Source organism: Saccopteryx bilineata, chromosome 5, assembly GCF_036850765.1.
Source record: "Saccopteryx bilineata isolate mSacBil1 chromosome 5, mSacBil1_pri_phased_curated, whole genome shotgun sequence".
NCBI lineage: Eukaryota > Metazoa > Chordata > Mammalia > Chiroptera > Emballonuridae > Saccopteryx > Saccopteryx bilineata.
The window spans coordinates 75111441-75137068 of NC_089494.1; the positions used below are offsets into that span (position 1 = coordinate 75111441).

Below are 25628 nucleotides of genomic sequence, written 5' to 3' on the forward strand. Positions count from 1 at the left end.
CAATAATAATTTTTCTAAAGGACTCATGTTTACTCTATGTAAAGCCAGGGGCATGGCCATCACAGCCAGGCACGTGCAGGTTCCCATTAGATTCAGACAGACGGTAGAGAAACTACGGAGCCAAAAACTGGTGCGCCATTTCTTTATTCTAGCCTCGCACCCAGCAGGCGAGTAAAAACACACAGGGCACCAAAACCCACTACACATTCTCCGGTTCTACAACCAGGAGAATCTTCTTCGAGTTTTCCTAGAATCAAAGGCCCCCCACCAGCCTCAGTCTCCTCTGGTTCCCTATCTCCTTCTCTCCGCACACTCTCTGCAAAACACGGCTTCCTCTTTCCTCCTCCTTCTTAAAACTTTTTAGCGTGAAACCCCTCCTCCAGCAACATTAGCATAACCAAGCCCCTTCCCAAACAAGAAGGTAATCAGTTTCACAGATCACATATCTGGGCAGTGGCCATTTTTAACAATAAAAGTGAGCAAAATCAAAGAACACAAATTTTACAAACTTATTTGCCTAACACTCTATTATTTCAACCTAAAATTAAGAAAGAAAAAAAGATCACCTGTTTCAATAATATTTGCTGCTAACCTGCTCATCAAAACAAATTATTTTGGTATTATAGGTGAAAGTTTGAACCTGCTAGAAAATTTTTACTTACCAAAATTACTTTATTTTACTATTTTTTTAAAAGAATATTCTTTAATATATTTTTCTGGTGCTTTGTTTTATTTTATTTTTAAATTAAATTTATTGGGGTGACATTGATTGATAAGATTATATAAAGGTTTCAATGGTACATTTCCACCAAAATGATTTTGAAGCCCAAATGGTCCTTCTGTTTTTAAAATATATTTTCCCCTATTAAAATATGCTTTAGTTTTTCTCCATATATAACAAAAAGAGCCCATGGCATAATCTAATCAGAACTGCTTCTTTTATTCTGTGTTTTCGATTCAAGGGTCCTCAATAAAACTCCAGAGATGGAAACATAAAACTGTAAACTAGGTAGAGAATTTTTTCTTTAACTATTAAATTCAGCAGGATCATTTAGCTTATTCTTCCACTTTATGCATTTTATGGATTAAAATGTGTCCTGTGTCACTGAACTTGTGCTGTTGTCACCTTCGTTCGTCCATCCATCCATCCGTCTGTCCTTCTATCTTCCTTGTGCCACAGAGCTCTCACTCTCACTCTTTCACCCTCTCTAAAGACTGACATTTTTATACCAAGATGTGATATGATCTCTCCTGACCTCAAGGAAATGATTTCCAGAAATTTGTGGTAATAATTTTTTAAAAACAAGGTACATCTTTAGTTAAGAGTCACACTGTCTTTTTATGACTTATAAGGATGCCCCCACGTTAGGGCAAGAATAAACACCAAAATTACTTCCTAATCTAGCTCATCCATTTTGGAGTGGGGAGAATTTATGTCCCAGGAAACTGCTTAATTCATGTTTCTAGAAAATACCTTTCTCCCAGCATGTGCATACATATTAGATATGCCGTCCAGGGAGAGATGCAGCCTGGTTATGAAGCTCTTGTTCTTTCTTTATTTATAGAAAAAGGTTCAGATTTCCAAGTGACATTCAGACATCTTCTGTTAATAGCATCATATTTCTGAATTACCTATTGAATCTAAGGGAAGAAAAGTGACAGAAGCTAAATCTGCTCTTGACTCTGAAATTTGCATTTTCTTGTGCATTTCTTTGTCTTTCTATTAAATTTGTGGGAAGGTATATAAAGTAAAACATAACCCCAATTGCTTTTTACTTTTTGAACTGCCTTACCAGAAATCCTTCAAACAGAATGAGTAACACAACATATACACAATCCTCGCCATGTCTTAAACTATCTAGGAGGTTCTTACATCCTTCCCTTGCTGTTCTGTTATGAAAATAAGTAAATACACAGAAACAAGTTCTGCCTCACAAGATTTTCGCAAACTATGGGAAGTAACTTTCATTTATATTTTGAGAATAACCTTCTTTTATAGTGCATTTCTTTCAAGTAAAATCCTGTTTTTGCTGTAGCAAGGCCCTGGTTGGAAAAATATAAAAGATGAAAGAAAGGAGAAAATTTTGCAGAAATATTGCAATTATATCCATCTCTTAAATTGCTGCTACCATGTTCTTATCATCAAGCACAAAATTACTGTTATGTCTGGTGAAAGTTGTTGCTAAGGGTATTAAGGTAGACATTTAATCTTCCCTATCCATGTTCCCCAGTTCCTGTCAGCATTTATTGTGAGTAAAGCTGCTATAAAAATATAGAGGAGGGTTTATGAAAGTAAATGTGGGACTAACTCGTAACAATGTCTCTACAGTCCTATGGTGGTTATGTTTCATCATTGGCCCTTGCATCCGGAACTGGTCTTTTCAAATGTGGTATAGCAGTAGCTCCAGTCTCCAGCTGGGAATATTACGGTACGGAAACATTTCAGAAATGTTGCTGCAAAAACATTTAACACATAATTACTCTATATTTGAGGTTGTTAGGAAAATAAATTATGCAGTAAAATTCACCCCAGTATCACTGGGGGAAATGCAATGTATAAACAAGGTTTATTTATATGACTTATTATAATCCTGTTGTAACAATCAAAGACATTTTAGAGTGAGGAGGGATTTTTTTGAAATCCAGTATATCATATCCTCTCCAGAAACCTCATTCTTCTGGCTGAACCAAACCTTTAAAATCAGAGCCACCTGTTTCTGCAGGCACACAATAGCTGCACAGCTGGTTTGAAGGCACATCCGATGCAAAGTCAGATGAAGGCCACGTAATTCACCTCCACACCACAATTTGCAGCTTCCAGCTTTATTGTTTTAGAAATCAGAGCAATGGATATGTATTTGAGACATACACCTTCCCCAAGTGCCTTCTTTTTATGATTATTAATACCAATGCAGGATGATTATTTGGAATTAGCTCTAACAATTGTACAAATTTAGCTTTCATCAGATCCTCTTCTCTGTGTTGGGGTGGAAATGAGACAATTGTGATTTGTAAGGAATCTTTATTCAATAAAAAATGTATTTGTGTGTTGGGAGGAGAGGATTTAGGAGACATATTTTCATTCCAGATTAATTAAGACACTAAGGAAAGTAATACAGGTGGCTGCATTTATGATTTCTTTTAAAATATACTGAGGTCATTCCATGGGGCCATTCCTGTCTCAACATCCCCTCAACTGAGGCACTTTGGGTAGAAGTGAAAAGGCTAAACATCAATCCTTTCTAATGATAGATGTTTGCATTTCCATAATCTCCTCCCTATGAAGGCAAACTGCAGAGCAGTAGTCTTGGGTGAGCATTACAGTGAAGGAAAACATGAGCCCTTCTCATCAGCTAAGTGGGAGAAGCAAGGAGCCATCATCAAACCAGGGGGTCTCATTGGTTAATGAAATGATACATACTATATGCAAACACATATTTTTATATATTTTATAGCATCTATCTATACGGAGCGGTTCATGGGTCTCCCAACAAAGGATGATAATCTCAAGCACTATAAAGTAAGATTTTTTTTGTTTTATTTAGGTCATTAATTTACTACAAATATGCAAAATAATGTTAAAACTGTCATTCATAGTTTTCACCTTTACTGGGTCCTCAAGCAAATATGATGATCTTTTGTTAGCTGCAAAACACCTCGTTAGAAAGGAATTTACTTCTTTTGGATTTTATTCTTTCTTCCCCCATCCTCCTCCCTACCCCCAACCCCTACACAGCTTGAGCAGGCATCATTTATGCCTAAGGTCTCACTCATATGTAACATATGACACATAAACTTTCAGTTTTTCAAACCAAGAATCAGATGGAAGTAATGCAAATGATGAAGAAAATGTGTTGCTCTGACTCTTAAATATTTATCAACCAAAGCAATACATAATTTCAGTATTGGTGCTAAGTCCATTGCACAATGATTTAGCTAGTTTTCTATTAGAACTTGCAGCAACTAAAATGTTAATTTTTCCTCTTTTCCAGAATTCAACTGTGATGGCAAGAGCAGAATATTTCAGAAATGTAGACTATCTTCTCATCCACGGAACAGCAGATGGTGAGGTTTAAGCAAGACTCTTACACATAAAAATACTGAGCCAGCATCACTTTGTTTAAGAAACATTAAGCATCCTCCTATGCCTGTGCTCAGGGTCAGTACCTAAGAGTCAGGGACATTTCCATAAATGAGTGTGATTACGCACTGCTGACAATGTCAACGGCATGACTAGATAATCGTTGGTGTTCATTTCCAGGCAGTACATTGTCACTCTATGCTTTCTGGTATTTAACAGCACTTTAACTCTCTCTCTTTGTTGCAGATAATGTGCACTTTCAAAACTCAGCACAGATTGCTAAAGCTCTGGTTAATGCGCAAGTGGATTTCCAGGCAATGGTACATAATTTCCTTTTTACTTGTGTTCATGGCCTTAGACCCTTAAACTTAAAGGAGGAATTAAATTGAATTTTTTTTCTATTTACTAACATCTGATAAAGAAAATAAAGGGTAAAGTAGGCATAACATTAGCAAGTGAACCTTGATCTATCATCAACCCCGTGAAGGACACCAGGCAAGTCACAGCCCCTCTGGTGATCTCGGGTGAGACATACATAAAGCATCCACAAACTTAGATGATCTTCTAGCTCATACACCCAACAGTTCTGTGATCCTGTGTGCCAATGAGTCCTTACAAAACTCGGGAGTTCCAAAGCAGCTAGAAGATTATGTTTATTCCATAAGAAGCAATTGCAGGACGTTATCCGAGACTCCAGAGGCTGGCTTCCTGAACTCTGCAGCTCCACTCTGTTAGAGAAACTTTTCTTCTCTCTGTCCTCCGCTCCCACCACATGCTTGGTGCACTACGGGCGCTCCTATTTTTACAGAGTGAATGAATGAATGAGCTAACTGTTAAATCCAGGTGGCATGAGGAAGGGGAAATGAAAACAGAGGAAAATAAAGCAAAAGCCAAGGCAAGTGTGACAATCTAATACCCATCTTTCCCCCTCTTCAGGAAGCATAAATTCTTCCTTACTTGGTTACATTGAACAAGAATCCAGAAAAGTGAACCCCCACTTTCTTGAAACTTGTTTTTTTAAAATAATGTACAAAGAGTGAAATGAGATTTTTTTTTTCTGGTCGTTTTTTAAGTTGCGGACCCCTCCAAGGAAAATTGAACTTATAACTCTACAGTATTACATCTTGACCACTAGCCACCTTTAGTCAGTGAAAACAATAATCTTACTAACATCTCTCCAACAACAGTTTAAATCTATGACACCAGATTCCTTTTTTTTTATGATACTATTTTCAACTCCTATAAAGGATGTTTATGGTTATATGTGTTATGGATTTTCTGCAATAGAGAGGAATTAGAGTCAGAGACTAAAAACCTCATGGAAAGTTTGAGCTATAAGGAACCTTAGGGAAAGTGAAACTTAGCCCAGTCATTTTACAAACAACGTCAACCAAACTCAGAAAAGCAGAATAACAGACCCAGCATTCAAGCGCTAGAACCTGTGCCCACCTCCTGATCCCCCAGAATGTTGGCCACTGGGAAAGCTTAGCTCACGAGATCTAAAAAATCATTTAAAGTACATAAACAGTAATGAATGTTAGAAGAGCTTTAAATCTTCCTGCTCCAAATGTTTACATTTGTCTTTTTGAGTGTTCTTAAGTGGAATTTCAAGTATAATATTAGAAAAGTTAACCAGGTCCTGAAAGCATAAAAATGTCTAAGTTCGATGTGCTGTTTGGCTGCAGGAATAAAGCAGGTGTCTTCCTTTTGTGTTGCAGTGGTACTCTGACCAGAACCATGGCTTACCTGGCCTGTCCACGAAGCACTTATACACCCACATGACCCACTTCTTAAAGCAATGTTTCTCTTTGCCAGACTGAAAACGATGCTGAGAGAAGCCTATATCACAATCTGAACACTTCAGATAAATGCCTCAGACTGTTTGCCTGTTTTACTCTTTATGCTGTTAAATGCTGGTATAAACAAACGAATGAATGTTTTTCAAATGGCTGGCCAAAAATTAGGAAAACTCAGGAGTTCAACGGAAAAATTGTTTACCTTTTCTGTTACTCTGTGAAAGAAGAGGACAGGGAGCCATTGTTTATGCTTTGGGCACAGTATTTTATCACCTGTTTATTTTAAGGAAAAAAAAATAAAGTCAGAGGGTTACAGTGCTATTATTTTGTCTATGTTCATTGATTTCAGATTCCAGTTTCTATCATAGAAAGAAGTGATTCTTCCAGGCAAGGACATGAATACTAGCAGGGTGCTTGGTCATGAAGGGGGCGAATCCAGGAGCAGTTTGGGATTTTTTAAAATTAGAACTCCAAATGCTGAATCGGAGTACACAACAGCGTTGTTCAGAAATCAAGTCTGAGACAGATTTTTGTCGAAGAACCCTGATGTTTGCACTTCACGCTGTCCTTCCAAGAAATGTTTATTAAATTTCTCCCAGAAGATTTTTTCAACATTGTCAAAAGGATTTGATAAGAATACAGTCAGAATTTTGGATTCAGGCTTCTTTTAAGAAATGCTTCAAATGAAAACGTTCCTATTTGTATCCCTTTTTTTTGAATTAGTAATAGTAACTGCCTTCGTATTGCTGAACCACACCACACTAAACAAAACAAAACAAAACAAAGAATTAACTGAAATGGACAGCAAAAGCTGAAAAACAAAAAATGTTCTATGAGATTTTTTCCTAGGGTTTTAGTTGAACATTATAAAGTTCATTTTGAAAAAAGAAAAGACATAATGACTACAATCGCAAAGCAACGCTCTGCCAGTAACTGTCCCCATCAATTAGAAACTTATGGGCAGCTTGCCATCTCTGCGGCTACCACAGAATTTAAAAAGAGCTACACCGGGTCACCAGAATCGATTTCTTAAATGAATGTTGGAAGCATCCATGAAGCCAAAACCTGGGGGATTTTCATCGACATCTTTCTCAGCACGGATTGCCCAGAGTGATTTCTCCCCCTCCCTAACTGGATTCTTTGCAGTTGCAGGTAGACTTTCCCCGCCTCCCATGATCTACAGCCAGATGAACCAATCCAGGCATGGAGCATTACAGAGGGAGGGGCCTCAAAGTTCACAGAACACAAACTCCCAGAGTTTCTAGATTTCTCAACCTGGCACTCTTTCCACTACCGTTTTCTGAAATCAGGCCTCCCACTCCAGCCATATAGGCTCACAATCACCCCTCAGGAGGAAGTGCTGTGTGGTGGTCAGGCAGCCCAGGCCAAAGACCCTCACAGATCCGGGAGTGGCCACAGCCTCTGTCCTCTACAGAAACACAGCAACCGGAAGACGGCGATGCCCTGAGGTCCAGAGAGAAGCTCACCCCTTCCCTTTCAGTTCTTCATGGAGCAGCTTCTGAAGCAAGCCCAGGAGATTTCCTTAGGATGTTCTCATCATCATGCACTCTCTCCTGCCGGGAGAATAGAAAAACCAGCAGTTGTTTCCTAACTCTATCAAGGAGACATTGGTCAATGAAAAGTAATAGAAAATCTTGTTGCTCCCACTTCTTTTTTGCCATTGCGAAATATGCAAAACGGGCATCTAGTATCACCATTCAGCTTCAAGCCTTTGTTCCCACTGTCACAGAGACAACTTCTACAAGACAAATCTGATCGTGTCAATTTCCTATGTAGAAACCTCCTGTGTCTCCATGGTCTACAGAACAATATTGTAGATATCAGATGCAGAGCATTGCTATCATCACAAAAAGTACAGTTGGAGAGTGCTGTCCCTGAGGAACCTTCACGACCATATCATAGAACATGGCTCATGACAGAAGCTCAGCAAGTGGTGAATGAGTGACTGACTCTGTGTTCATGGAAGACTCCGGTTTTCTATGTCACTGTGGATAAAGCCTTCCCTGAGAGCCTCAGGCAGAACCGTCCAGATGCTCCTCAGGACTGTCAGCATGTGTCTATGTATTTATTCATTTAGTCAACAAAAATGTATTGAGCCTGTATGTACCAGCCACTCTGCAGGACTTGGAAGATACCGTGGAGAGCAAGGCAGCAACTTGAGAGGCACATTTTATTTTATTTTTTTAATGTTCACATTTTCGAGAGCTTTACTAGATTCTTCTTTTGGCTTGGAAGATAAAAGGTACATAAACCACAAAAAAGAAAGATTTTTAGTAGAAAATACCAAACTAAAAGGGGTGACTATAAACATCTTAACTTTTTTTTATTTGTAGGAAGCAAATTGTAATAATTATGGTTTGTCACATTTTATTCTTGCACATGAAGTTTGGAGAGAAGGGTATCCCAACACCCTAATTAATGCACAGTTACCTTTCACATATTACAAACTTGATATTTTTCATTCATTTATTCAACAAATGTGATTGCAAACCACTGTTTTAAGTACTCCCATCCCCATCCAAGAGACACGTGTATTAAATAGCATACCTGTCTATAGGCAGAGACATTAAAATCTTGTAAAGGTAAGCAATGCATGTAACTACAATGCAAGTTCAAATAAAGTCAGTATAGTAGGGGCAGGATTCTCGTACATGTAAGAAGGAAATCATAATGAATTATACCATCTCAAAATCACCTCATATCTTAATCTTATAGTGCTGACCTTATAGCTAGTTTTTAAAGGTTTTCAAAATTCTAAGTCACCATCTAATATTTCTTAAAGTAAATGAGACAGAAACAGCTAGAAAATAGGTACAGTATTTTGTTCAATTTACACAAATGAGGAAACTTTATTGAAGTTTTAACGGGTTTTTAAATCAGTATAAAATGTATGATTTATTTCTTCAAGAAACCTTTTTTGAATATCTATGCTGTGCATGGCAGTAGTCTGCATACTGCAGAGGTTACAAAGATGATTTATGTGACAATTTCTCCATTTCTGGACTCTTTCAGTAAAGGCGACTTAACGAATCTGATTTTCCCAACATTTAAGCATTTTTCAGAAACTGACAGATCTTTATGCAAATGTTGTTGCCAAGCTGTTTGTAATGGTGAAATTATACTTTGACAGTAACTCTTTAAAATATATTAAACCCAGTTAAGGTTTTTTTGGAAATGTTGCCAATTAAGTGACTTTAATGAGCTTCTTGATGGTAATGTAATTAAAATTCAGATGTTCTAATTGTAAGAAAAAAAAAACAGTTCTGGGAAAGTTAACAGTAAAATAAGCAAATGTAAAATGAATTAGGGCTAATTTAAATAGTGATTATATGGTCTTCTGGGAAGATTCTACCAAAACAATGCTTTCAAATATGCTGTTTATAAAGAAGAAAGAGGGCACCTACCAGATAATTGAAATTTGTCCAGTAAAACAGATATTTTGAATTTATTCAATAAAACAGACTAAAAAATTCTGAACACAGTAAATCATCAGCTTGTGAAAAGAAATGCTAAAACTCTTCCTTGGCATTATGGACAGGTACCTTGACAATTGGAAGTAGAATAATTTCTAATTCAGGGAGAAATAAGTGCCTTAACCTTACCAAGCTATTCATGGGGAAAATGATTTGGCCTCTAGCAAAAATCTCCAATGACCACCTGCTCAGATTATTGGTATGCAGTTCCAACATGCTATTCATAAATAGTATTTTTGTTTTTGACAAACAGGTAATGTCTTTGACAAGTTAGAGCAATATGATTTCATTCTATTAACCTCTAATTAATACTCTATTGCTTACTTTACTTAAAAACTTGCTTTGACAGTACCAGTTTTCACAAATATTCATTGGTATAGCATTTCATCCTTCACTCTGTGGTTATAGAGAGTCTGTTTCTTGTGAGTATGAGAATGATAATTAAGCCAAGGTCACATGGTTTGACAACTCATTTTCTTTCTTTCATAATTACTGTTAATTGACAAGCAAAGATGGGAGCATCGTTGTTAGCCATTAATTATTGGGGGCACAAATTTTCTTTACTGTTACAGAAGGTGAATTTTTGAGATAAATGTCCTAATGAAACATTTAAAATGATATAAAAAGTATTGGTTAAAAAACTGTCCATTCACATATCTTCAGTTTGTTATTAAAACATACTTTTAAATATTCATGGACATAATAGAGATTTTAGATACACCATAAAAGTTGCTTATATCACAACTGGAGCTAAACTAATTTTTCAGCTTTATAGGTGATAAAAAATGATGAAGTTTTAATATATACAAGTGCTTTATATGCTAACAGGAAACAATGCATCTCTCTTGGGTTTTTATTTTTTAAGATTAAAGAAATACGTTGCAATGCTGTCAATTGCTTCTTTTCAAATGAAATACAAGATAGTTTATATGCCAACTCTTTAAAAAATAATATGTTCATTGTAGGTCATTTTGGAGGTCTCAGATGTTATGGATAAGGGCCCAATACTAATGTCAGACTCTGTGGTTTGTATCCCAGCTCAGTAACATACTTGCTGTATGACTGAGCAGTTTTAAAGAATTCTCTCTTCTTTAGTTTCCTTATCTGTGAAGTGGGGGATAATAATAGTTACTACCCCATGAGGTTGTTTGGAGGCTTAAATTAGTTGTTATTTGTAGAGCTAATGGTGCTTGGCATATAATAAATATTTTGTCAGGATTTGCTAAATATACAAACTACATTTTTTTTAATAAATTTTTATTAATGGTAATGGGATGACATTAATAAATCAGGATACATATATTCAAAGAAAACATGTCTAGGTTATTTTGTCATTAAATTATGTTGCGTACCCCTTGCCCAAAGTCAGATTGTCCTCCGCCACCCTCTATCTAGTTCTCTGTGCCCCTCCCCCTCCCCCTAACTCTCTCCCTCCCTCCCTCCCATGTCCTCCCTCCCCCCACCCCTGGTAACCACCACACTCTTGTCCATGTCTCTTAGTCTCATTTTTTATGTTCCACCAATGTATGGAATCATGTAGTTCTTGTTTTTTTCTGATTTACTTATTTCACTCCTTATAATGTTATCAAGATCCCACCATTTTGCTGTAAATGATCTGATGTCATCATTTCTTATGGCTGAGTAGTATTCCTTAGTGTATATGTGCCACATCTTCTTTATCCAGTCTTCTATTGAAGGGCTTTTTGGTTGTTTCCATGTCTTGGCCACTGTGAACAGTGCTGCAATGAACATGGGGCTACATGTGTCTTCACGTATCAATGTTTCTGAGGTTTTGGGGTATATACCCAGTAGAGGGATTGCTGGGTCATAAGGTAGTTCTATTTGCAGTTTTTTGAGGAACCACCATACTTTCCTCCATAATGGTTGTACTACTTTACAGTCCCACCAACAGTGAATGAGGGTTCCTTTTTCTCCACAGCCTCTCCAACATTTGCTATTACCCGTCTTGTTGATACAAACTACATTTTAGTTAGCATTTTCAATAAATTAATTCTCAAGAGATTAATAGTCTGAATCAGAAGCCAATAGTTTCTTTTCCATATCAGTGAATTTAGTGTGTCAAAATCATGAGTCACTTATGAATTAATCTTTATATATTTTTTGAAAGGATGGGGCTTTTTATGAACAACTAATATAGAAGTCATGAGTATCCAGAGAAGCTCATCGACCTTGATACTTTATCTTGAATGAGTTGTCCATCCTTTTATCTTGCTACCTGTCGGAGGAGTCAAACATTTGATAGTAGTGATGGAAACACCTGTGAGGAACATAGACTGACAGGGAAATGTGTGGTTGAAGGGCTTGGACAGTCCACTCACCCAGTCCAGCTTCATGCACAACCTACAAAGCCCCACTCTGGCCTCTTCTCTGGTCTTATCTCCAACACGCCCATGGCCGACCTCACTGGTCTCCTTTCTGTGTGTGTGTGTGTGTGTGTGTGTGTGTGTGTGTGTGCGCGCGCGCGCGCGCGCGCGCAAACACATGCACTCACGTGGCAAACTTACTTCTGTTTCAGAGCCTGGAAAGTGGTTTCTCAAATTGTCAATTGTCTGTGCCCTTGTCTTCTAGGTCTCAGCTCATGTGTCAACACCTTAAAGAAGATTTCTCTGGTCACTTTTACCACATCCAGAGACTTCCAACCACATTATATTATTGTGTTTTCTTGATAGAGCTTATGAGTATCAGAAATTATTTTAACTTATGTATGTGCTTATTTGTCAACTATTTCTTTCATCCAAATATAGGCTTCCTAGGAGCAGTAGCCCTCTCTGTCTTTTCAAATCTCTGCACCCAGAGCCTAAACAGTCCTGGATAGAGGTAGGAGGAGTTTATAAATATTTACTGAATATATTCTCATCTGTGGACAAAAGGGGCAATGAAACTAAAATCCTTCCACATGAACTCATGGTGGAAACAGATCTTACTCTTTCTGGAAATTAGTATGTAATAGAAACTAGTTGTTTCTCACTCAAAGCAAAGAGAAAGAAAAATCCAAGAATAGCAGGTGATTCACAGTCAGGAGCCTGAGGTTAGAAGGTTCATGAATCTTAGAAATCTGAAAGAGAGCTTGATTTTTTAAACAAGAATAATTGTCTTTTAAACAAAAATTTTGGTTAGGAAATGACACCACATCTCACTGTACTGTCCCACCTCTAATTCTTGCTGCCTCTAAAGTATCATCAGGACACCGCAGACTGAGAAAGTTTGGCAAAACAGTTCAGACTGGAAGAAGTCAGATTAACCTCTTGAATGCTATTGCAGCTTTTATTTTAAAAAAATCTAGTTATTTAAAAAATATATTACTTAAGTATATTTCAAGTGCTAATGGTTTCTTTTACATTATAAAACAATGATACCCATGCTTTAAACTGTTTCTGTCTCCAGATCAGGTAGGTCATAAGATCAAACTCTGAATGATTGGTTGCTTCTTTCAAATTTAGATTATAAACTTGGAGTCATCAAAAATAATCCTTTTGGGGGATATATATATATATATATATATATATATATATAGTCAAAGTAATTTTCATCACTATCACCATCTACCATCTTCCTTTATGAGATTGATTTTATATGAATTAATTAAAGGTTGAGGATCTTGTATTGGAAAGATGTAAAGTATAGTTGAAGTACAGTTTCCAACCTCAAACAACCGCTGAGGCCAGCCAGGCAAGTAGAATGAATGAAGCACGCCTAGGAGGTGTCAGCACAGTCTCTCGTTACCTAAGGGTGGGACATGGCAAACTACTGAGCACAACGAAAGAAGACGACTATTGGTTGAAATTGTTGCCACGTGCGAGCATGGGTTTATTGCTTCCTGGACTGGTTTTTATCAAGAGAAATCGGGAAACTTGATTTTGAAATGTAAACTCTCAATTTTAAAATCTTGAAAGCAAATATATAAGTAAATAAAACTCATCTGTGTGCCAGATTTGACTTGTGGGTATCAATTTCTATTTTGGATGTCAATTATAAACCAAGTACTCCATATACATTGTTTCATTTAATTATCCAAACTGTAAGTTAAAAATTAAAATATGTATATTTCTGATTAGGAAAATAAAGTACATGTTATGAAACTTACCTGAGATTCCATAGGTTCAGATCTGTCAGACCATGGTTTTCTTACCACCACCATACCTCCATGTAATTTGGCAATAAATACCATTTGCCAGGTATTCCAGCAGTATGTGGAATGCCTTTTCAGATGGTTTTATCACATATTACTTCCATTAATCAAATATTCAATATAGAATATAAATAAACAACCCTAGTAACAGGCTCTTATCAGCCATTATTAGAATTTTAGTACAGTTAATAACATAGCCATTAAATGACTGCTTAAATAAACATGTATAGGGAGCTTTGAAAACAAAGTTTTGTGCCTTTCTCAATAACTTAAGTGACTTGTGCAGGGTTTGCATCTTGTTTCTGGCCCCAGTGAAATATTGTGTACGTACAGGCAAGCTATCCAATATGTAAATCCAATTCGTGACTGGGCTCAAAATAACGTTAGCTTTCCAATCTTCCCATCACCTTTTCTCCACCCAAGTATTTTTTCTTGATGTCTTCTCTCCGATGTTACCCCTGCTCTGTGTCTTCCCACAGCTGTTCCTCTGCCAACTCCTACACCATGGCGTGGAGCTACAGAGGGAGGTAGAATGGGGGGAAGCTTCAAAGATATCACACAAGAATGGTCCCCAAATTGGCACCGATGTCTTGCCAACAGCACTCAGGCTGCCAAAGCAGAGGCTCCAGAAATAAAGAACAATGAAAGTATAAACCTCAGCTTTTATTTCTCCAGATTAGGCTTTAAGAAAAATGAAAAGTAAAATTTTTTAACTTCGTGTAAGATAACTATTTTGTATCTCTTCCTGTTTTTATGATAGATAATGGCTGTCAATGTATGCCATAAAAAAATCCACATGTGTCTATAGGTTGCCAAAGCACTTTCAACATATCCGGAGTACTTTTATTTACTTTATCAAGTTACTGTATCAGGAGCCATAAAATATTGTTTACACAATCATCTTTTGTGGAAAAACCATACCTAATAAAATCTGCTATAGAAATTCTAGTATCTGTTCCTTCGTAGACTTAGAGTCTTTTACATGGTATTTCTTTTCTTTTCTTTTTTTAAAAAATTTTTATTTATTTATTTATTTTTACAGGGACAGAGAGAGAGTCAGAGAGAGGGATAGATAGGGACAGACAGGAACAGAGAGAGATGAGAAGCATCAATCATCAGCCTCTCATTGCAACACCTTAGTTGTTCATCGATTGCCCTCCCACACGTGCCCCGACTACGGGCCTTCAACAGACCGAGTAACCCCCTGCTCGAGCCAGCGACCTTGGGTCCAAGCTGGTGAGCTTTTTTTTTTTTGTTCAAGCCAGATGAGCCCACGCTCAAGCCGGCAACCTCGGGGTCTCAAACCTGGGTCCTTCCTCATCCCAGTCCGATGCTCTATCCACTACACCACTGCCTGGTCAGGCACATGGTATTTCTTATTAACAAATATTGGGAATTTATTATTATCAGTGTTAAAAATTTGTAGCAAGCCTTATAAGTAGCTAGTCAATAGTCACGTGAACTGGTGTCATATTTCCCCAAAATTAAGTAGTCATGGAAACAATAAATGCAATTATTAAGATGTATAACTTATTTAAATATATAATTTTTATTAGAATTGTATTCAACTGTGAACAATAATTTTACATATGTTGTATTCATATTTTGTCTGTTTTACTTGTATAATACAGTTACATATATATGCACATATGTGTGTATATATATATATATTTATTTTTAATTTTATTTGTAGGGTTCCAATATCTAGAATACATAGAAACTTATACATGGACTCTTATAATTCAACCATACAATTTAAAAGTGGGCAAAGGGTTTGAATAGACATTTCTCCAAAGAAGATATATGAGTGGCCAACAAAGCACATGAAAAAATTCTTAGTATCTTTAGTCATTAAGGATATGCAAATCGAAGTTACACTGAAGTACCAATTTACACCTACAAAGATGGCTACTTAAAAAAGAAAAGAAAAGAAGTGTTGGCAAGGATGTAAATTGGAACCTTCATACATTGCTGGTAGGAATATAAATGGTCCCGCTACTGTGGAAAACAGTTTAGGAGCTCCTCAAAAAGTTAAACATAGAATTACCATATAACTCAGCAGTTCCACTCCTAGATATATACTCAAAAGAATTAAAAACAGGTTCTCAATCAAACACATGCACAAGCATGTTCATAGCAATACTATTGACAACAGTCAACAGGTGGATACAACCAAAAGATCCATCAGAGGATGAACGGATAAATCAATTGCCACACACACACACACACACACACACACACACACACACACTGGACTGTTTTTCAGCCATAAAGAAGAATGATGTACTGGTAAATGCTATGATGTATATAAACTTTGAACACATGTTAACTCAAACAAACCAGATACAAAATACTATCATGTGGTTCCATTTATGTGAACTATCCAGAATAGGTAAATCCATAGAGCTAGAATACAGATTGGTGGTCTTCAGAGGATGCAGGAGGGAAAATGAGGAGAAGGTGCTTAATGGATAGGAAGTTTTATTTTGGAGTGATGGAAATCTTTTGGTACTAGAAAGGGCTGGAGGTTGCAAAACATTGTGAATGTACTCAATGCCACTAAATCGTTCATTTTAAAAGGTTTGATTTTGTTACATAAATTTTCTCTCAATTAAAAAAATCTTTGTAAAAATCTGTATAAGTAATCTATATTACTTATAAATAATTATGGCATTATTTCTAGAATTAGTAGATTCAAGCTTTTGATATAAAAGTGTATTCCAGGAACTTAAGCTATTGGGTGTTTTATAAATATTTATTTTGACTCATCCTCATTTTCATTAAAAATATACTTGAATTCTTAAAGAAAAAATTTAAATATGTTATACTTATTTTGAGCAGTTGTTGATCACACTATCTGGACATACAAGAGAGGAAACCCATAAGATTCACACACCTAGACATTACAGATCCATAACTTACAACTCCTGAGCATTCAAAACACTTAGACCTCTCAAATATTGGAAATTTCTTTGTCCAGCCCTGAAGTTCTGTTCTACCTTCTTGTTTAACTGCACTCAACACAGCAACTCTTCAAAAGTATTCTTTTTCAAATGCCCTGCTTCGGCTGCCTCCTTCTTTGTTCTTCTCATTCTGTCTTCACATCAATCAAAAGACAGTAAGAATGGGCCCTCCCATTCTTTTGCCCTGCTCTGAATTCTATGCTCTATTAATATTCTCAGCCTCATCAGCAGAAAGTGAAATCACAACTATTTGAAAAGGTGAAAGGTTAGTTGTGTGACACATCTAAAACTCATGGATCTGATTCTTTAAAAATAGAATCTCCACCGTTACTTTAGAAGGCCGTTTGGCAGTTCCTCAAAAGTTAATTACAGTTATCATATAACCCAGGAATTCTACTTCTAGAATTATTTCTCTTTCTATTTAGGTATAGTGGGTATACAATATTATATTAGTTATATTAGTTTCAGGTGTGCAATATAGTGATTTTACATTTTTATACCTTACAATGTTATCAACCAACTAATTCTAGTAATCAACTGTCACCGTGCAAACTTATCACAGAATTATTAACTATATTCTCCTTCAACTTTTTCAGCCATCTAACCATCCCCACCCCCTCAGGCAACCATCCCTTTTGTCTGTTTCTTGGCATCTGTTTTGTTTTGTTTTATTTATTTATTTGTTTTGTTTTATTATATTCCACATATTTTTCTTTCTCTATCTGGCTTATTTCACTTAGCACAATACCTTCTAGGTTTATCCATGTTGTCGCAAATATCAAGCTGTATTCTTTTTTTTATTGCTTTAGAATTCTTCTAGAATTCTACTTTGCCTAAGAGAATTAAAAACATAGTCCAGGCAAAACTTTTACTTAAATATTTTTAGCAGCATTATTTATAATGGCCAAAAAAGTAAATTGATGAAAAATAAACATGATGTGTGGAATATACATACAATGGAATATTATTCAATCGTAAAAAGAAAGTTCTGATTTATGCTACAACATTGATAAAACCTAAAAATATTATGCTAAGTAAGAGAAGTCATGCAATAAACCGTGTAACTCTTCAGTGAGTCCATTTATATGAAATATACAGATTAGACAAATATATAAATAGACAGAAAGTAAATTAGTGGTCATAAAGGTCATAAAGGGAAAGAACAATGAATAGTGACAAAGGGTACAGGGTTTCTTTTAGGGGTGTTGAAAAAGTTTTGGAAATAGACAGTGATGAAACTTATATAACATTTTGAATATCCTAAAAAACACTGAATCATATACTTTAAAAATAATAGCTAAACTATAAAATACCTGGGATTTCCAATTGTTTAATTTCAGATGTTTTGCTACCATAACCATCAGGCAGCTATGAATGGATTCAGACAGCAAGGAAGATTCTGAGGAAGTTAGATTTTGCCTGGACCCTCACCACTACTTTGCAGAGACTTGCACTAGAAAGGCAATGTGGTCTGGATTCCGATATAGCTGTGGCTTTAGACAATTTGATTACTTGCTCTAAAGCCTCATCTCATTATTTGTAAAATGGAAACAGAATATTTAATTCACTATGTTTTGTGAGGATTAGACAATAACATATTCAGAGAGTTTTACTGTTAGCAGGCATTCAGTAAATGGTAGCTATTTCCATTATCTTAGGGGACTTATTCTTCATGCCTGACATGTGAACAATTATATTTAAACAATAGAAGTATCTTCTAGTCCTTTCAAATTATTATTATTTTTTACATCTGTTGCTTTTAATTAAATCTGCATATGAATTCCAAGTAAAAAATGGAAATAATCACCTACTCAGGTGGTTGATGCTATGTGCTAACCATGTATGAATGGCTATTACACTTTTCCAAGTGTTTAGTCAGATACAGCCCTGAAATTATAATTTATACTTGATTGTTTTCATCAATGTCAACTGTGCTGTGGCACATTTATGTAGGGCAAGTGTTCATTAAAACATTAGACACAAATTGGTGCTCAATAAATTAAACCAAATATTCACCGAATCACCTATTTTGCTATGCATTATGCTTAATGTTGAGAGAAAGAAATGCAAAAAAAAAAAAAAAGTAAGAGCCACGTTCTTTGAGTTCTAGAGTTTAGATGATCAGTATTCATGGAGAAGGATGCTGGTGATCATGGACCAGATCTAAAAGACAGAAGGAAAAATTTACCTTTCTTCAGCTTTAGAAAGGGCTTACAGTTGTGTGCTCTACGAAGAGAAAATTTTTTTTATTAAAATGAAAGTAAAAAATTAGTCTTTACTTCCACTGACACCATGGCAACAAAGAAACGATGTACTTTACAGCAGGAGTCCAGTTTAGAATACAGTACGAAGACTTCCTGGACATAGAACTATTTGAGAGCAGAAATAAATTATTTTGGTAATTTATTAAAAAGTGAAATTGCAGAATTTGCTGTATGTTTAAAGAATAAAATAACCAAATAAGTTATAATAAATTATAAAAATTTTACTTAAAAATAGGATAATAGCCTATAGGGCTTTGTAAATTATCCTCCACCTTATGAGTATAGCATTTCAATTTTATCAAAATACTGGGCATATCTTTACAAAGCATCTGATCACATGTGAGTTGGCAACACTGTCAGGCAGGGTGAAAGTCTGATTACAAGGTATAATAAATAAGAAAAGTGTTTATTACTCCATTTTGCATTTTCTGCAGTTTTTAGTATACAGTTTCAAATTTTAAATTTTCTAATGGCTGAAATTACTTCCTTTTACAAAAGCCTTTGAAATTTTTCAATTTTTTACTTGGTTCACATTAAAACCTCTTAGACACTTGAAGAAGAAAAAGTCTTTTCAGATGAGCAAGAGGTTGGATAAATGTAATGACATGGTTTGTTTTTTATAGCTACAATATGTGAAAAATAAAAGCATAACACATGTATACAATGATATGTATGTATTTATACATATAAATATATATTCTAGTTATAAATTATGAGATAAGATTATTTTGCACAAATGTGATCTTGTTTTCTTCCTTTTTCTTATTCCTTTTATGAATAAAAAACCCCAACTGAAACTTAAAACAATTTTAAACATCTCATTATACCAGGGATCTAGCAAAAGATAAAATCAACTTATGCAAAGTCGTGATGCTATACAGTGCCCTGCTCAGTTTTGCAAGCTCTCTACAGGGTCTCAGAGCCTCAAGGCAGGAAGACTGTCCACTGAGCTTATTACCAATCTTCCCTTCCACCCCCCTGTATTCCAGATGGATGGGTCACAAACTGTGTCTTAAATAGCTCTCACTCAGCCTATTTCTCACATCTTTTGGCAAATGCAGAACTTCCTGGAAGTTCTTCCTTTATTGTCCCTGGATCTCTGATCCCATCAAGTTACTCAGAAAGAGAAAAGACGAGATCATTATCTCCTGCGCACTCAATTTTTTAATTTTAAAAGGCTATTGTTAAATGACCTCTATACGTTTTTCTTCAAAGCTAAAAAATTCTCATTGTAAACTTTTTTCTTGTGTGTGATACATAATTTTATTTTGTGTGTGTACATTTTTAAATCTTTTGAATACTCACATTTGTTCTCCAAAGACCCTAGTTATGGGGAAGTGTGTTGTAATCTAAGAAGAGAATGGCATATTGAGAGGATTACCTCCTGGAAACAAAAATGGTCTCAAACCCGTAAGATTTACTGGCAGTTACTAAGTTTCATATAACAGAGTGAAGGCACACTCCCAGGACAGACCTGGAAGACTAAAAAGCGGAAGTAATCATTATTACTAAAAAGTAATCATTATTCTCTTATCTCTGAATAGTGAATCCCTTGCCTTACTTCATTGAAATTATTTTTCTATTTCCCAGGCCCTGTTCTGTGTTACCCCTTTACCTCCAAGTTTTGTTGCTTCCAGCTGTCTCCAAACTCTATTTACTTTACCTAGCTCATATTTAGTAACTGACGGCTCAAACTCTTTAGCTTCCAAAGTAACTGATTAATTGATGCTAATGCCCCACCCCACACTTACTTTATTATATATAGTTTTAATTTAACTTTTTTGTTTGGAAAATTTTATATCTATGAAGAAGAATCTCATAACAAGCCCCATTTACTCATCACTCAGTTTCAATAACTCTGCCATCCTTATAATATGTATTCCTTTATCCACAGCCGTCTTTTAATGTTACTATTGTTTTCTCTTATTTAAAATGTACATAAATTAAAATTACAACTCTTAGCTACAGTATTTTGACAATAGAACATACCTAGGTACCACATACCTTTTTCACAATATAGAATATTACTGTTTCCCCAAAAGGTTCCCTCCCAGACTATCCTTGCCCCTTCTCTTCCAAGACATAACCGTAGTTCTGTGTTTTGTTAAAGCTTAGCTTTACCTGTTCTTAAACTTCTATAAATTGGTTCATACAGTGTGTTGGTTTTGTGTCCTGCTTCTTTCACTGAGCATAATGCTGTGAAATTCATCCATGTTGCTGCCAGTATCAGTTACTGGTTCCTTTTTGTTATTAGTATTAGTATCCCTTTGGATAAATTCCACAGCAAAATTTGTCTATTCTTTCTTTTGTTGATGGATAGTTTGGTTACTTCCAGTTTTGAGTTTTTATAGATAAAGCTGATGTAAATATTTTTGTAAATGCTTTTTATGGATACATGTTTTTGTTTCCTTTGGGTAAAATGCCTAGAAGTGGAATTACTTGTCAAAGTATAGCTGTACATTCAGCTTTAAAATTAAACCTTTTCTTAAAGTGGTTGTACTATCACCTCTTTGTAAGTTGACTTTTTGTGTTGTTCTGTTTTATTTTATTTATTTTTAAGTGAGAAGAATGGAGATAGTGAGACAGACTCTCACATGTATCTTGATCAGGATCCACATGGCAACCCCTGTCTGGGGTCAATGCTCGAATCAACTGAGCTATCCTCAGCACCTGGGGCCGACTTTGGAACAAATCAAGCCATTGGATGCAGGAGAGGAAGAAGGAGAGAAGGGGGAAAGAAGCAGGTGGTCACTTTTCTTGTGCTCCCTGACTGGGAATCAATGTCCACATGCTGGGCCGATGCTCTACCCACTAAGCCAAACAGCCATGGCCATCGGGTTGTTCTAAATAGGTAATTAAATTAAATGGTCAAAAAAATAAAAACAATATATAATAAGTATATAATGAGGAATGTTCTTTACTTACTAATCCTGTCTAACCCTCTGCTTCAAACTACAGAAAAACACTTTCTTTTTTTTTTTCTAAATTTTTTTTAAATAATTTTATTTTTTTAATGGGGCGACATCAATAAATCAGGATACATATATTCAAAGGTAACATGTCCAGGTTATCTTGTCATTCAATTATGTTGCATACCCATCACCCAAAGTCAGATTGTCCTATGTCACCTTCTATCTAGTTTTCTTGGTGCCCCTTCCTCTCCCCCTTTCTTTCTCCCTCTCCCCACTCCCCTCGTAACCACCACACTCTTATCAATGTCTCTTAGTCTCACTTTTATGTCCCACCTACGTATGGAATAATGCAGTTACTGTTTTTTTCTGATTTACTTAAGGAAAACACTTTCATTAGTTTCTTGAGCATTCTCCCAAAAAGGAGGCTATTATATATTCATAATGCACCTTCCTTTTTTCACTTAACAACATATCATGGAGTCTTTTCATGTTGGTGAATAAAGAGCTTCCTCATTCTTTTACTAAACTCTGTTCTACTGATGGCCCCTTGAATTGGTTCCAAACTGTAACTATTATACTCAGTACTGTACTGAAGGACCTTATACCTACATCATTAAATATATATGAATGATAAATTTTAAGAATGGTGCTTTAGCCTTAGTAGGAAAAGGGTTATAAGTATTTGTAACCTTGATAATATTGTTACATTGTGCCTCCAATCACTTGTGACATGTTACACTCCCATCAACAATTATATATGAGTCCACCTCATTCATATTCTTGCCACCAGAGTACACTGCTAACCTGGATCTTTGCCATTCTCAAACACTTCTATTTAAGTATCCTGACCAGCTAAGAAAAACAAACTTGCAACTACCCCACACACTATAATTTTGTTCTGAGATGAGGTACTAAGAAGGACTGGCTACATAATTTGGGGGGGGGTGAAGTACAAAATAAAACAGTGAAGCCTTTTTCAAAACTTAGTGAAATTTCAATATGGTAAGAGTGGAACATTAAGCCAAACATAGATTCCTTCTAAACACGTGTCCCTTATGCAATGGTAGAAGTCATAAGTCCATGGGTCATGACCCTGGTCCTAAGCATCAGAATAAAAGCAAAAATCCTTGAATAAATGCTTTATTTTATGTAAAATAATGTACATTTTTGCACTCTACTCCATGTAATAATTGTTTTATATTACTTATATCAAATTTAATTGACTTCTCAGGAAGGCATATCCTGGCTGTGTGACGATACACAACCCCCAGGCAACCATCCGGCAATGCTCATACAGCCTGATGGGAGACCTCCAGATGACACCTCTCAGAACTTACCTGTTTCTGAACAAGCTCTTTAACATTAGCTACATAAGTACAAGGCCACCACATTCCTTGCCTCTTATCTAAATAAATAACTGCTGTGATGGGAACTGAAGGCTAAGTGGAAGCTGGGTTGGGAGAGCTGTTGGAAGAAGATCTAGAAGTGCAAACCACACTTGGTGTTTGTCTTAATTTCTCATAATACAGTGTCTATTAAGGAGCCTGATTAGTCTTGCTTAGGGAAAGAGCAGTGCCCTATTCAAAGGGCTTCTTAATGCTCTTACATTCTCAGAATTCTTATAATTAAGATGTCGAGGACACCCAAGAATCAGTACTGGTGGGATGGAGATGAGCTAGAGGAAATTTTCAAAAGAAATTTGGGATTATCACTTCTGAAATAATAGAAAGCAAGTAGGGTAGAGGGAAAGAAACAAGTTTTAGTAAGATATTGGGAGAAGTCATTTACTGAGAATGCCAGAGGCTGTGTTAAGAACTTTATGTGTTTATGTCTTATATCTTTGCATTGTCTGCATGGTTCTTTTTCTTAGGACTACTTCACAAACAGGCAGCACCTAAAAAGGAAAGAAAGAAAGAGACACAGAGAGAGAAGTAAAAAAAAACGCCTATCTACATAGGCGAAAAGAAAAAATGTAGAACTGAATGCCAAACAATTAATAAAGTATAGCCCATATACTCATGAGGATTGAGGTTAGAGAGGAGAACAATTTGATCATATATTGAACTAATTCACACTTTCAAGCCATCATTACATCTGGAAGTGTTCATTGATATGGCCCTGAGAGCCACTGTTCTCTGCTCTTCCACCCCCTCTGCTGGTAGTGCCAAGAAGCAGTACTCAGGTCAAAACAGCAGCAAACACCAAGGAGGAGGCAAAGAAATGAGATGAGTATTTTGCACTGCTGTGCTTTACAAACCTCAATAAATAATAAGCCTAGCCTGTGGTGGCGCAGTAGATAAAGTGTTGACCTGAAATGCTGAGGTCGCTGTTTGAAATTCTAGGCTTGCCTTGTCAAGGCACATATGGGAGTTGATGATTCCTGATCCTCTCTCCTTCTCTCTCTCTCTCTCTCTCTCTTTTCTCTCTAAAATGAATAAATAAAATCTTAAAATAATAATAATAATACAGTTTGCCTGGAAATCTTGGTAAAATGCATATTTTTATTAGATAAGTCTGGTTTGGGGCCTGAGAGTCTAGGTTTCTAGCAAGTGATTCTGGCCCATAGACCACTACGTTTTAAATAACACCGTCTTCTATCATCAATAACCACCAACACAAAAAATCCTTCCTGAAGTTTCCTAATTTCATATAGAATTGATCTTATGGCATTAAGTAGATCTATACCCATCAATGGGTCCAACCCACAGTTGAAGAATTTAAGTTCATTGGGAATGTTTCTTCAGTTGTATCAATGATTTAATCCTGTACAAGTCATCAGCTTTATTATGCTGTTGATGGTAATAGAAGATTAAAATCTAGTTAGAGGCCTGACCTGTGGTGGCGCAGTGGATAAAGCGTCGACCTGGAAATGCTGAGGTCGCTGGTTCGAAACCCTGGGCTTGCCTGGTCAAGGCACATATGGAAGTTGATGTTTCCAGCTCCTCCCCCTTCTCTCTCTCTGTTTCTCTCTCTCCCTCTCTCTCTCTCTCTCCTCTCTAAAAATGAATAAATAAAATAAATAAAAAACCCACAAAAAACAAAAAATCTAGTTAGAAAATGTTGCCATGATTTTGTCGTATAGAATCAGACTTTTATTATAAAAGAGTCTTTTAACCAATACCATCATTTTACAAATCCGGAAGCTGAGGAACAAAGAGATATGTGACGGGACCACAGTAACACAATGTGATGACAGCAGCCAGACTAAAATCTAATTACACTTACACTGTCCACGCTGTCTATCCAGATCACTTCCTGTTTTTCTTTGTCTAAAGTGATCAGACTCGTATCTGCTAAATTCTGTAGGTCACTGAAATCCTAAGATGCAGATGACAAAGTTCAGGAAACACATATGACAATAAGCATAGTAGCACATCTTTTTATAAAGCAGTGTTCAGCTCTCTTATCAATAGATTTAGCCTTGAAATATCCACTAGAAAGGAAAACAAATACTAGACCTTGTTTTATTAGCATCACTTATTTTGGATGTTTAATCCTCATTTTTCTCTATCCCTTCTTCCTGACTCCAATTGATTACAACAAGACACGTTAAGTTCTAACTAATATTCTGTAAAATTCCCCATCAAAAAAATTACAAAGTAATTCTATAAAGTCAGGATGAGAGGATTATTAAACATGCTTTAAGTGAAAGATTTATTATTTTTTGGTAAATAAAAGGACTCATTAATTGTTGTATTGAAATAAATTTATCATAACTAAGTAGCAAAACAGAAAGACTTGTAAGATCCTCAAAGAAGGCCATCCTCAAAATGTGGTTAGCCATGAACCAAGTAATTTCACATCTTCAGCATCAAAATTTACTGTAGAGTACTTAAGTGATTTTCATGCCTGACTGAGAGTAACAGGTGAATTTCCAAACTGTCCTTTCCTTTGTCAACAAACAAAGACACGAGAGTAAATAAAGTTTCCTGACCTCTGAGGTCCCACCCAGTATAAGCGTAGAATGA

At 36.0% G+C, this 25628-nt stretch overlaps 1 protein-coding gene across 1 annotated transcript in view; it reads left to right on the plus strand.

Moving 5' to 3' along the window:
* The window catches only part of FAP (fibroblast activation protein alpha), a 74900-nt gene extending 68713 nt beyond the window's left edge, over positions 1-6187 (plus strand). Inside the window, exons 22-26 of the mRNA XM_066279434.1 lie at positions 2330-2429; positions 3456-3520; positions 3993-4065; positions 4328-4401; positions 5800-6187. Of these exons, the coding sequence (XP_066135531.1) occupies positions 2330-2429; positions 3456-3520; positions 3993-4065; positions 4328-4401; positions 5800-5901 (414 nt within the window). The 3' untranslated portion in view covers positions 5902-6187. The remainder of the gene's footprint in view (positions 1-2329; positions 2430-3455; positions 3521-3992; positions 4066-4327; positions 4402-5799) is intronic.
* Positions 6188-25628: the final 19441 nt, after the last annotated feature.